Genomic DNA, 13,210 nt, shown 5'->3' with positions numbered 1-13,210 from the left:
ACGATTGTCACTGCGACCATACAAAAGTAGGATACAGACAAGCACGGCAATCGTCTCTGTCGTTTCTCCACCATGTCGGAGAAAAGGTCCCTGGCGGACGACTCGTCCGACACGGCCACTCGTCCCGTGTCGTTCGAGGAGGGCCGGGAAAAGGTGCGCAATTCGAATCCGAACGGCCTTTCACGCGTTCAGTCCGGCGTCGACGTGGAGCAGGCGGAGAGGGATTTTGCCGAGTTGAGCAGGGAGCTCTCGAACATCTCCAAGAACGCAAAGCGAGCCTCGAGGCATTCTAAGAACCCCAAGGAAAGGGATATCGAGATGTCCAGCGAGTCGACCGAAGTGGAAGAGCCGTGGAGTCTTGAAGAGGCGCTGCATGGCTCGAAGAGGGCCGAGGAGGAGGCGGGGATCAAGCCAAAGCATATCGGTATGTAATTCCCATAATACACGGCATCTCTAGCAACTACGGTTGCTGACCATGTCCACAGGCGTTCTCTGGGATAACCTCACTGTTCGGGGCTCGGGAGGCGTCAAGCTCAATATACCGACGTTCCCCGATGCGGTCATTGGCTTCTTCAACGTTCCCTTCACCATCATGTCCTGGCTGAAGCTAGGACCCAAGCCTCCTGAAGTGGAAATTCTTCGTGACCTGCGCGGCGTCGTCAAGCCCGGTGAAATGATTCTTGTTCTGGGACGTCCTGGGGCAGGCTGCACAACATTTCTCAAATTGATGGCGAACCAGCGTTTAGGGTACACCAGCATTGATGGTGACGTTATGTATGGTCCGTTCGACGCTAAGACATTTGCGAAACGATTCCGGGGAGAGGCAGTATACAACCAGGAAGACGACATTCATCATCCGACGTTGACAGTGGGCCAGACCTTGGGCTTTGCCCTCGACACCAAAACGCCAGGCAAACGGCCCGCGGGCGTGTCAGCGAAAGATTTCAGAGACCGGGTGATCAAGTTGCTACTCAAAATGTTCAACATCGAGCATACGATCGACACGGTGGTTGGCGATGCTTTCATTCGCGGCGTCTCGGGAGGAGAACGAAAGCGCGTCAGTATCGCAGAGATGATGATCACTTCAGCTACTGTAACAGCATGGGACAACACCACGCGCGGTCTCGACGCATCTACTGCCCTCGACTTTGCCAAGTCTCTTCGCATTATGACCAACATTTACAAGACGACGACTTTTGTTTCCCTGTATCAAGCGTCTGAATCGATCTACGAGCAGTTCGACAAGGTGATGGTTATCGACGAAGGCCGTCAGGTGTTCTTCGGTCCTACTTCCGAGGCGCGAGCCTACTTTGAGAACCTCGGCTTCAAGGAGAAACCCCGGCAGACAACCCCAGACTATCTGACTGGCTGCACTGATCCGTTCGAGCGCGATTTCAAGGAAGGGCTGACCGAAGAGGACGTACCATCAACCCCGGAAGAGTTGGCCAAGGCTTTCAACGAATCTCCGTACCGGAAGGCGCTCGACCAGGAAATGGCCGCCTACCGAGCCCAGGTTCAGGAAGAGAAGCACGTCTACGAGGAGTTCGAGCTGGCACACCAGGAGGCGAAACGGAAATACACGCCCAAATCCTCGGTCTACTCGAGCCCGTTCTGGATTCAGGTCTGGGCTCTGATGAAGCGCCAGGCCCTCATCAAAATGCAAGACAAGTTCACCCTTTACGTCACATGGGCAACGACGATTGGTACCGCAATTGTCCTTGGTACGGTTTGGTTGAAGCTCCCTGAAACCAGTTCCGGCGCTTTCCCCCGTGGTGGCTTGCTGTTCATTTCCATTCTCTTCAATTGCTTCATGGCGTTCGCTGAACTGGGCAGCGCGATGTTGGGTCGGAATATCGTCGAGAAACACCGCGCCTTCACCTTTCACCGGCCCGCCGCGTTATGGGTCGCGCAGATCTTGGTGGACGCGGCATTTGGAAGCGTGCTGATCTTGCTATTCAGTATCATCGTCTATTTCATGTGTGGACTGGCCTTGGATGCGGGCGCCTTCTTTACATACCTTCTGATGGTCATCGTGTGCTATCTGTCAATGACTCTGTTCTTCCGCACAATAGGCTGTATTTCTCCCGATTTCGATTACGCCATGAAGTTTGCGGCCACCACCGTCACGCTTTACATCTTGACTGCTGGCTATCTGATCCAATGGAAGGATGCACAAGTGTGGCTTCGTTGGTTGTTCTACATCAACAACGTGGGACTTGGATTCGCGGCGCTGATGGTGAACGAATTCAAGCGATTGACTCTGACCTGCGATGAGAGTGCCCTGGTTCCGGCCGGCGAAGGATATGATGACATCCAGTATCAAAGCTGCACGTTGCCGGGAAGCAGGGCCGGGACTAATCTGGTCTCCGGCTTGAACTACCTGAGTGAGGCTTTCTCGTACCATCGAGGGGATTTATGGCGCAATTTTGGAATCTTAATCGCACTGACCTTTTTCTTCTTGTTCACAAACATGTTTTTTGGCGAAGTGATGAAGTGGGGAGCTGGCGGTATGGCCGTTAGATTCTTTCACAAGGAGAATGCCGAGCGGAAAGCACTCAACCAAAAACTCATGGAGAAGCGCGAGAGGAGCCGGAAGAACAGGAGCAAAGAGGACACTGGGAGCGACCTGAAGATTACCTCAAAATCGGTGTTGACGTGGGAAGATTTGAACTATGATGTCCCAGTTCATGGCGGAACCCGTCGATTGCTGAACTCGATATACGGCTATGTGCAACCGGGGAAGCTGACCGCTTTGATGGGCGCATCGGGTGCGGGCAAGACCACCCTGTTGGACGTGCTGGCACACCGCAAGAACATTGGTGTAGTCACCGGCGACATTCTCGTTGATGGTCAGCCACTTGGTCCAGCCTTTCAGCGAGGCACTTCATATGCGGAGCAGCTCGATGTTCACGAGCCAACGCAGACAGTCCGGGAGGCCTTGCGTTTCTCTGCTGAGTTGCGTCAGCCTTACGAAGTGCCAATTGAGGAGAAGCACGCCTACGTCGAGGAGATCATCTCCTTGCTCGAATTGGAAGACTTGGCGGATGCCATGATCGGATTCCCCGGGTTCGGTCTTTCCGTCGAGGAGCGCAAGCGGGTGACCATTGGAGTCGAGCTGGCAGCCAAACCGGAGCTTTTGCTGTTCCTCGACGAGCCGACGTCTGGTCTGGACAGTCAATCTGCCTTCAACATTGTCCGCTTCCTGCGCAAGCTTGCTGCCGCTGGCCAGGCAATCCTTTGCACCATCCACCAGCCGAATGCGGCACTGTTCGAGAGCTTCGACCGATTATTACTGCTGCAGAGAGGCGGCGAATGTGTCTACTTTGGAGAGATTGGACCGGACTGCCAAGTTCTGCTTGACTATTTCCGACGCAATGGCGCTGAATGCCCGCCGAATGCCAACCCTGCGGAGTGGATGCTTGATGCGATCGGTGCAGGCCAAACTCCTCGTATCGGCGACCGTGATTGGGGTGAGATCTGGCGCGAGTCTCCGGAGCTGGCGCAAGTTAAGGAGGAAATTACTCGCATCAAGGCTGAGCGCATCGCCGCAACCCGCGAATCCAACGAGCCGCACACACAGGAGATTGAGTATGCCACTCCGACCTGGTACCAGATCAAGACTGTCTTACGTCGGACGAACCTAGCGTTCTGGCGGTCCCCGAATTACGGCTTCACGCGGCTGTTTGTTCACGGTATCATCGCGCTTTTGACTGGTCTCGCTTTCCTGCAGCTGGACGACTCTCGGTCTTCTCTTCAGTATCGGGTTTTCATCCTCTTTCAGATCACCGTTATTCCTGCCATCATCATCCAGCAGGTGGAGGTCAGATACGACTTTTGCCGAATGATTTCGTATCGGGAGACCACCTCCAAAATGTACCGACCGATTGTGTATGCCCTCACGATGATCATCGGCGAGCTTCCCTACAGTATCCTAGCGGGAGTTGTCTTCTTCCTTCCCATCTACTACATCCCGGGCTTCTCGTACGCGACGCACCGTGCTGGCTATCAGTTCTTCATGGTGCTCATCACCGAGATATTCGCGGTGACTTTTGGCCAGATGATCCAGGCTCTCACCCCGAGCGCGCGCATTGCGTTGCAATTCAACCCACCGTTCATCGTCGTCTTTGCGTTGTTTTGCGGTGTCGCCATCCCCAAGCCCCAGATTCCCGGCTTCTGGCGTGCCTGGATGTATCAGCTGGATCCGTTCACTCGGCTGATCGGAGGCATGTTGGTGACGGAGCTTCACGACCGTCCCGTCCAATGCACGTCGGAGGAGCTCAACCGGTTCGATGCGCCGCCAGGCCAGACCTGCGGCGAGTACTTGGAGCCTTTCTTCGAGCGAGGTGGCTTTGGCTACATCGTGGATAACGCAACCCGGGTGTGCGAGTACTGTGCGTATAAAGTCGGGGACGAGTTCTACAAGCCTCTCGACATGTCGTACGACCATCGCTGGAGAGACCTGGGCATCTTTGTTGCTTTCATCGGCAGCAATTTGATCCTGCTGCTCCTTGGAGTAAGTGACAGTCACCAGCTATTCTTGTCTTGTTTCATGCTAACAAGATTTCCAGTCTCGCTTCTTGAACTTCAACCGCCGTTGATTTCGGTGCCTCGAGTTCAATACTTTCTTTCTTCGGCATTACCGCCGGATTGACTTTTGGCCATCCGGTCGAGTTAATAATATTAATATCTGATATTTTGCAGGATACATTTCATTTTTTGAGGGCCTTACGGCCTCTTTGAGGTTTCTCAGGTGTTCAGGATCGAAGGAATGTGTGATCTATTAGAAATAGATTGGGAAACGAATGTAAATATTTGTTTCTCAAAGAATGACGACACAAATTGCTTTGCAACCCTCGTAAATAGCAGCTTGACTTTTACAACCACAAAAGACCTTCAGATGCCAATGTCTGGATGGATCGCTTCGGTCCCATTTTTGAGTGTGTTGTTCGATTGTGTTTTGGTCAAATTGTGCTTGGACCTGTTCTTTTCTAGGTAGCATGTAGCCTACAACGGAGAAGGCAAGGAGGCATCACTCTTTGGGTAGCACATGCAAGCAGAGGTTAGTCTGTCAATCAGGCTGTCATGTTCATTGTCTAGACACTTTTTATGTGCCAATTACCTACTCGAAGTCTGCAATCTCAGCCTTAGCATTCTGTAGTTTCCTAAAAGAGATGTTAACCCTTATCAGCTTATCGATAAGATAAGGGTTGGAAGCTTCGATGTCGTTCTTCGTCATTACCGCATCGCCAGGAAAATAAATCCACATTGTTTACTCTTAATCCAAGCGCATAAATCGAAACGAGTTATGATTTTATGCTGACGGCCTACATAACACAGCAATTGACAGATACCAGCGTCGCCCGCATCATCATTCCTTGACTCTGTTCCACGCGTACAAGTTCTAGGTTGAGACTTCCCGACGCGCAATGTTCTCTGTCGTCATACCCGGTCGACCCTGTCTTACAGATATAGCTGTGCTGGACGCGCAACCTAATGGCCAAGCGACGAAGTTCACGTTCACAATCCCCGCCCAGCCAGCCTTCAATCACCTCGTCGTGTTTCTCCTACCGGGAACCGTCCTCCCTCCCGACACAGCTGCCGCGATCTACCTGCAATCGCCGAACGCAAAACCGGGTCCGAATGGGCCAGAATTTAAGTTTCTGGGGGCCATAGGGAACGAAAAACCATCGGCCATCTTCAAAGTTGGATCCGGGCTGCCGCGACGAACAGAGGCCCAAGAGGAGGACGAGATGCTGGATGAGGATACGACGCGTCCGTTGGAGGCCCCCAACAGCCAATACGTGCTGGGGATATCGATCGAACCAGCGCAGAACGTGGCACAGCAGATGGCAGCGCTTGAGGCGTCGCGAGCACAGTCACAGGCCGCACAAGCGTCGTCGTCGACCGACCTCATCCGCATGACACCGCAGGCGAAGCAGATCACCACCAAGACCCTGGCGCAACGGATCATCGGGAATGCTTTCAACTTCTTGGCCAGCTTTGCCGAGTCGAATCCGAATAAGCAGGGCGAGGAAGTCGTACCGTTGAAGAGTTTCCGGGATTGGTGGACGAAATTTGAGAGACGCATTGAGATGGACCCATCTTTTTTGGAGCGTGATGAGCAGGTGTAGGGATTGTATTTGGAGTTAGGAGTCGAGTGTCCTTTTGTGGTGTCTCTTTTGGGTGAATGCTTTTTCTATGTCGGCAATATTATGGACCTTTTGACGTGGGCTTTTGATTTTCACGTGGGATGTGACACGACATTACCATATCCGGTCAGCACTCTATTGTTCGCAATCCCGCATAATTGCACCCGATCCGTGGCCCTGAGTTCGGTAAAGGCTGTACGTCTATCATATATGCTATTTACATACTCAGCCAGATCTATCTAGCCTCTATCACCTCCGCTCGTCTACTCCTCAAGCAAGAATCGCAAGAAAGCCGCACCCGCGACAAGTCCATCATGCTCGTTCTTGACCCTTGACATGGCCTCTTGACATTCCTCGTCCGAGAACACGCGCAACTTGTTCCGCGTGGTCAGAATCTCAGACACGATTTCCTCGGTGAACTCCGGGTGGCCTTGAAGGGTGATTAGACGGCGCGGGATGTACATTCCTTGGACGGAGCAACGGGGCGACGAGGCGAGGGGAATCGTTTCTTTGGGATATTCCTTGACGATGTCGCGGTGCATTTGTTGCAAGCTCTGTAATCGATGTGTTAGGTGAAAAATCAGCTAGGCCCATCACCAGTCATAAAATATCATACCAATTTTTCTTTACCAAACAGCTCCTTGCCCTTATCCGTCAAGTCCACGTCGCACACGGAAATCTCCCATCCAATATCGCTTCGGCCGACAGGCGCCCCTAGCGCGCGGCCAACGATCTGATGTCCGAAACAGACGCCGATGATGCGTACGCGGTCATGCGCGTAGACTTGTTTGGTGTATTCGACTAGTCTAATGATCCATGGGTGGTCGTCGAACGCGTTATGTTCTGATCACAGTTGTGTTTCCGATCAGCGACTAAACCTGCGAAAGTTTGCTGTAGGAGATTAACGCACTCGAGCCCGAGATCAAAATTGCATCAATGTCTTCTAGGTTCGGATACTTGTCCTCGTCGACAATGTTCCATTTCGAGATTTGCAGGTCCCGGTCTGGGTCCAGCTGGTATGGTCCATTGTCATCATTCAGCTTCTTTGCACTGGCCCGCAAGAGCGACTCGAAGACGCCACCATAACCACCGTATTTCGCGTGGGTGTTTGGCAGAGGCGTGTCGCATTCAAGGACCGCGATTCGGAGGGGAGGACGCATCTTATTGAGGGGAACTGCAGTCCGTGCTGAAATTAAATTTAGATCGGCTGCAGGCTGTGCGGTAGAGTAGCTTTCGGGCAATGTACAACAAGCAGTACGAACTGAATTTCTTGTGTACTGAATCAGATCGACCTTTAGTATACTACTCATTGCCATTCCATCTCAAAAGTATGACTCTTATCGGCCTCCCCCACTGTGGTCCGTCAAATCTGATCTGATAGGCCTCCTCACTCTCATTGGACCAAAAAGGGACGGTTTTCGGGAGCCATTCCGAGCACACCCCCTGACACTCAGAGAACGGCAAATGCAGTGCAACTGCGCTCTGCATGGCCAATCGCTGAACGTGCAGGCGTGCAGAATTGGTAATAATAACCTTATAAAGCAGCTCTTTGACCGCCGGTGGCTGAAATGCAAGATCAAATCATACTACTGTAGCTGACTGTAAGATCAATGAGGGGTCGGACTCTTCACCGCTCGATTTCAGTTGGAACTGGAGTTCGGGCTGGATAGTAGTCTTCAGATCGATCAGATTCGCGTTTTCAATAACAGATTTCATTCGGTTCAACGCCGACGCTATGTGACTCTCCCGATCAAGCACACCGAGAATCTGATGCGATTCGAGTAACCAATATCGCACTCGGGTCTATGTTATTTGGAATATTAGAAGAATGCCTGAGGGCTTAGGCAGCGATCGCAACGAAAAAGTTTCTCGGTCTCAGTTCTCTTCGGCTAAATCTCCGTCATGGTCCAGAACTTCAGATGCATTGCTGATCTTTCATAATGAGTCAGCTGGTCTGGGATCAGACTCACTAGGGTCGTATAAATCAAGACAGGGGACTGCCCATGAAATAGAAGGGAGGAAAGAAAAGCATTCCTCCTCCTGTCCGTCTATTCTAATCAAGTACGGAGTACGGAGTACCAACACCAAAATGGGCCATGTGCCAGTGGATGAGACGACGCCATTGATCCCTCATGGCCACAAAGATGATACCAATCACACATTCGAGAATGATGGCAACGTACATGCCAGCGAAGATGCATCCTCACAGCAAACTGACTTGGTCAAAGTGCTCTCAATCACGTCGGGCTTGGAACCCAGCTTGGAACGAGTCACCTCGGCCACCACAGCGCCCCCAGAGCAATCGGAGACTGATGGGGGCCACAAGACATATGAAACGACCTACGCCGACCGGTTTATGAACGTCACTCCCAGGCAGTTCTGGATCATTTTCGGCGGTATCCAGCTAGGCTACTTTGTCGGGTTCTTCGACTCCACGTTGATGGCCTCGGCCCATCCCGTCATCACCTCATATTTCAAGGCGTCCAACTCGGCCTCGTGGCTGTCCACCGCGTTCCTCCTTACATCAACCGCCCTGTTGCCGATGTTTGGACGGATTTCCGATACCTTGGGGCGTCGGCCCGTTTATCTTTTCTCTATTGTGATGTTTCTGGTTACCACGATATGGTGTGCAGCGGCGCAGAGCATTGGTAGCTTTATCGCGGCACGGGCTGTGTGTGGAATTGGAGCAGGGGGCGTGTTTTCCCTGGGTTCTATCATCTGTAGTGATATCGTGCGCCTGGAGTATCGTGGAATCTACCAATCGTACATCAACGCCACCCTGGGCATTGCCAGTGCCTGCGGCTATGCCGGGGGTGGTATCCTCTGTGATTATCTAGGGTGGCGCGGTGCTTTTGCCATCCAGGTACCCTTCATCCTTGCGTATCTCGTGCTGGCTGCGTGGTCAACCCCTCCAGAGTTGGGCCTGACGCAGCCCAAAGACCAACAGCCGCGGAGCATAGCGCAGTTGATCCGCCGCACCGACATCACAGGCTCCGTTCTGTTGACCCTGGGTGTGAGCGCACTCATCATTGGTATCAATCTCGGAGGCAACGTCCTCTCTTGGGGCCACCCTGTGGTCATAGGATCCCTCTGCCTGGCTGTGGTCTTTACCGTCATCATGCCCTGGTACGAAAATAAAGTCGAGGTACCGGTCATGCCCCTCTGGCTGCTGTCCCGCAATCCCAGCGCGTCTATCATCTACAGCAACTTCTTCGGGGCCATCGCTGTCAACACCGTTATGTTCAACGTGCCGTTATTCTTCCAGGCCGTCAAGCTCGAATCCGCCACCCAATCAGGGCTCAATCTACTTGCATCCACGCTGGCAGCGACGTGCTCCAGTGTCATGACTGGTTTTCTCATCACCTGGTCTCGTCGAATGAAGCTGTTTGCAGTCATCGGGTCCGTGTTTCTCGTCCTCGGAGGCGTCGCGACGACGCTGCTGACTCTCGTTGCCAAAATGCCGTATATTCTAACCTTAATCTTTATTGCCCTGGCCAGCTTCGGTCAGGGTTTCTCATTTCCGACCTTTACCATTGCCATCCTTGCTGTGAACAGGCAAGAAGACCAGGCCATTTGCGTATCGACGATGGGGTTGTGGCGAAATCTGGGCTTTGTGCTGGGCATTGCATCGAGTAGTCTGATCCTGCAGAACGCATTACGTGCGTACCTCGAAATGCTCATTACTGGCCCCGACAAAGAACAGATCATTCTCTTGGTTCGCAAGTCTGTCGAAGCGGTGGCGACCCTCGACCCGGTCCATCAGAAGCAAGGTATGTGCCAAAAGTTCTCAATCTCTGAGTAAGTTATCACTAACTTGGTGATTTGCAGCCATTGCCGCCTATAATCATGCTCTTCGTTGGACATTTGCATCTGCAGGCTTATGGGCGCTTCTTATGCTGGGCATCATCCTGCCCGTCAAGTTTCCTCGTTTGAGAAAGAAACCACAGCATGTCGACGTGGAACAGTAGTCACGCGAATTTTCCTTTACCATGTCTAGATTATGACTTGGAATGGTTGGATTTCGGTTTATTAAAAAGTTCATGTGGATAAAAATGGATTGACGATTAGATACATAATGGGAATACACGATTTTCGGCTCTGGTTGCATGCCTACATCAAGCCTGATACAATGCCTCATAAAAATAGTTTATGCTCGACTGCTTCTCTGTCTATGAGGATGTCCGAGCGATGCATCGGAGCCTCCTGAACACTGACTCCATCCTGTCTGCCTGGCTGAGTTGGCGACGAGGGACAGTTAGGCCTCACCAAGCTTTTCTCGTGTGCTTCTTGTCTATGGACGTTTTCATCCGTTCACCCGTGGGTGCTCGTTCCAGCTATGATTAGAGCCCAGGTGTCTTCATCTAGGGCATATCGAATCATGTGACTCTCCATCCAGCACGAGATACTTCATCCTGAGGCACCCATGCAGCCAACATGTGGTTCCTCAAATCAACCATGGTGTTCTTTTCCACCGACCTCTGGGAAGGTGGATGCATTGCCGCGTCAGTTTTCTCTCAACACTTTGTCTGCATTATTACGTTTGCGCCAGTGACGGCGTGGAAGTTGGGAAATGGATGACCAGTTAAAGGACTGAGGGAACTCAAATCCAAGATGGAGACCGGATCCTCCAGGTTTTTCCTTTTTGCAAGCTATTGTCCCCTTCCGTATATCTCACGTATGCATGTACGGTCCATTCCTGAGGCAACAGGCGAATGGTGAGGTACCTCTCATCCCGTCTGATCATCCCGGTCCTCACATCCCTCGTTGTCGCGTGTATGGATGCCCTGAAACATTGCAGTTTAGCATGAAGCGTGAACAATAGAGTTTTGATGCTGATTATTAAGAAATACATCTAGATATGAGATGCTTTGTTTTTGTACGCAGTTCCCATACAATATGATGGCGCGATGTGCGCGATGTCTTATGGCGCACTCCCTTGCAAGCCTCTCCGTTGTTTCCTCCAACTCTTTGCGCGTCGTTTCAAGGTTGAGCGCATTGCGATTGAGCCAGGCACCACGAGCTGCCTGTTGCCATACGACCTGGATTTCTGAATTGGCATCCATGGTAGCCTTTGTACTGCAAACGGGTTTCGCCGATTTGTATGAGTACTTGGGATTACTTGACGGTTATTCTACGTTTGCTCTTCGAACTTGCAGTGAAGAAAGGAAGGAGCGACTGGGACTGCCTCTTTGGGGATGCACTTTCCTGTTGAGGCTGCAGAGCTCCAGGGTAACTAAAGGAATGGCGTCTGCGAGGCAAGTGACCGAGGGGGCAAGAACAGCCGTGACCATAGCGGAGGCCCATCGCATATGCGAATTCCAAGCAAATTTGGAACTGACTGTGATAGACTCCTAATATTCTTAATCCTAACGCAGTACCTCGCAGTGCCCTCCCTTAAACCAGTATAAAGGCAACAACCATTTATTGCGTATGTGCTTTCCCACCTCCAAGTATTGGGACCTAAGTTGGTAGATACGTACATTACAAGAGTATCAATAAAAACTCAACACCCACGACCTAGGGTGGCTGAATGGCATTGCCCTCGAAGAGTGATCAGGGACGGTAGCGAGCTAACAGAAGAACGTGCGATCAGCAACCGTACCTCCGCATTAAAGCCCTAAACTCCGAGTTCTGCAGCAGCTCCGACGCAGTCAACCGCTCCTCCGGACAATACCGATGCAAGGCCACGCTTTGGACCCAGGAAAGTGTTCGGATCATACCACCAGTCGCGTGGCACCTCTGGGTCGACGCATTGGCGCTTCCATTCCTTTGGTAGCGGTCCCAAGGAGTAGATCATTCCTTCAATGACACCGGCCGTGATATAGGCTTCTGAATGGCGAACAACCGACGTACAGCCGGTTAAATATGACCATGTAGCTCCACATATCGCACGCCGGACTGGGATGCTTTCGATGGAGTCGATCTGGAGAGCAAAGTATGGAGTATTCAGGAGGAAAACCCATCTGGGGCACGGTGGTATCGTCGACATGCATGGCGAGGCTGAAGTCACTGAGGTAGAATTGGTCAGTGCGCAGATGGTCGGGGACTTCGAGAGGGAGGACGATTTCTCCCGGTTTGACCTGCTTGCGGAATTGATTCACGGGGTAGCGTATGGGTCTCTTGACGGGCCAGCCCAAAAGATCCTATTTGGCATGTCGAGGAAGGTCATGAAGGGGAGATATTCCCCACAAACAGTTATCGTCTCTCAAATCTGGGCACTCCTGTCAGTATAGATGCGACGAACCCGAGAAATAGAATTATGAGAGCTCACCGCGGTGCACAATGCCTGAAGTATGCAACGCCTCCAGGGCCACTAACAGCTGTTTCGCGACAGAAATGCGTGTCACCGTGGACAACTTGCAAAGCGCCACTATGTCGGGACATGGCGCAAGAAATGGTAGCACAAACACCTATGATTCCGCCCAGCCGAAGTGCTCACTACGAATGTGTCCAGGTACGTCACAAGACGTTCTGAGGTACCCCCGGAATCTGTCGAATCTCATCGTAAATTCGCATTTCATGCTCCCCTGATAATTCCCCGTCACGAGTCGTCGCTATGATCTTTAGGGCTACATCTTTCTTGTCGCGCAAGTCATGTGCCGTCCACACGGTAGAGAAACGCCCATGGCCGAGTTTGTGCTCGATCTGGCACCGGCCATTGAGCACTTCGCCGAGACAGATAGGGTAGTATATATATATGGGTTGTCGTTTTCCTCGGTAGCGGGATAGTATCTGTATTCGGGTTCCGCTTCCATAATGAATTTTGCTTCTTCTTCCATTTTCCGCATCTCGTCGCTCAAGTCGTCGTCATCTTTGCATAGTTCGTTAGGTCGACGATGTCCAAGGCGGGGACGTTTTCTGTCCTATCCTGTCATGCGAGTGATATTGCCACTGAGACTTGTAGAAGAGCAAGAAAAGCTCGGAGAAGATAGAAAAGGAGGAGAGTAAAAGTGTCAACTATTACAAGCGCAGGTTAGAGCGTCACTGCCCTAAGTACAGGAAGCACTTTCTACCTTAATGAGTACCTACCTTTGTACCTGTTACTAAGTTCTTAGTAAGCT

The 13,210-nt window shown here is 51.8% G+C and overlaps 4 protein-coding genes across 4 annotated transcripts; 3 read left to right on the top strand and 1 right to left on the bottom strand.

Moving 5' to 3' along the window:
• Positions 1–72: 72 nt before the first annotated feature.
• VTN49DRAFT_7706 (uncharacterized protein) lies at positions 73–4,598 on the top strand (the record flags this gene model as incomplete). The annotated part of the gene is made up of 3 exons (XM_069416005.1): positions 73–424; positions 486–4,513; positions 4,569–4,598. The coding sequence occupies 3 exons, from the start codon at positions 73–75 to the stop codon at positions 4,596–4,598; spliced, it is 4,410 nt and encodes a 1,469-aa protein (XP_069272067.1).
• An 828-nt stretch (positions 4,599–5,426) lies between these two features.
• VTN49DRAFT_7705 (uncharacterized protein) lies at positions 5,427–6,131 on the top strand (the record flags this gene model as incomplete). The annotated part of the gene is made up of 1 exon (XM_069416004.1): positions 5,427–6,131. One exon carries the CDS (start codon positions 5,427–5,429, stop codon positions 6,129–6,131), a length of 705 nt encoding a protein of 234 aa, XP_069272066.1.
• A 281-nt stretch (positions 6,132–6,412) lies between these two features.
• VTN49DRAFT_7704 (uncharacterized protein) lies at positions 6,413–7,309 on the bottom strand (the record flags this gene model as incomplete). The annotated part of the gene is made up of 3 exons (XM_069416003.1): positions 6,413–6,703; positions 6,766–6,992; positions 7,060–7,309. 3 exons carry the CDS (start codon positions 7,307–7,309, stop codon positions 6,413–6,415), a joined length of 768 nt encoding a protein of 255 aa, XP_069272065.1.
• Positions 7,310–8,238: 929 nt separating this feature from the next.
• On the top strand, positions 8,239–10,117 carry VTN49DRAFT_7703 (uncharacterized protein; the record flags this gene model as incomplete). Its single annotated transcript, XM_069416002.1, has 2 exons — positions 8,239–9,919; positions 9,978–10,117. The coding sequence occupies 2 exons, from the start codon at positions 8,239–8,241 to the stop codon at positions 10,115–10,117; spliced, it is 1,821 nt and encodes a 606-aa protein (XP_069272064.1).
• Between the last annotated feature and the right edge of the window lie 3,093 nt (positions 10,118–13,210).

The sequence above is a fragment of the Thermomyces lanuginosus genome (assembly GCF_041956635.1).
Source record: "Thermomyces lanuginosus strain ATCC 200065 unplaced genomic scaffold VTN49scaffold_7, whole genome shotgun sequence".
NCBI lineage: Eukaryota > Fungi > Ascomycota > Eurotiomycetes > Eurotiales > Trichocomaceae > Thermomyces > Thermomyces lanuginosus.
The sequence above is the reverse complement of the archived record's forward strand: the minus strand, read 5'-3'. Positions and strand labels throughout refer to the sequence as shown.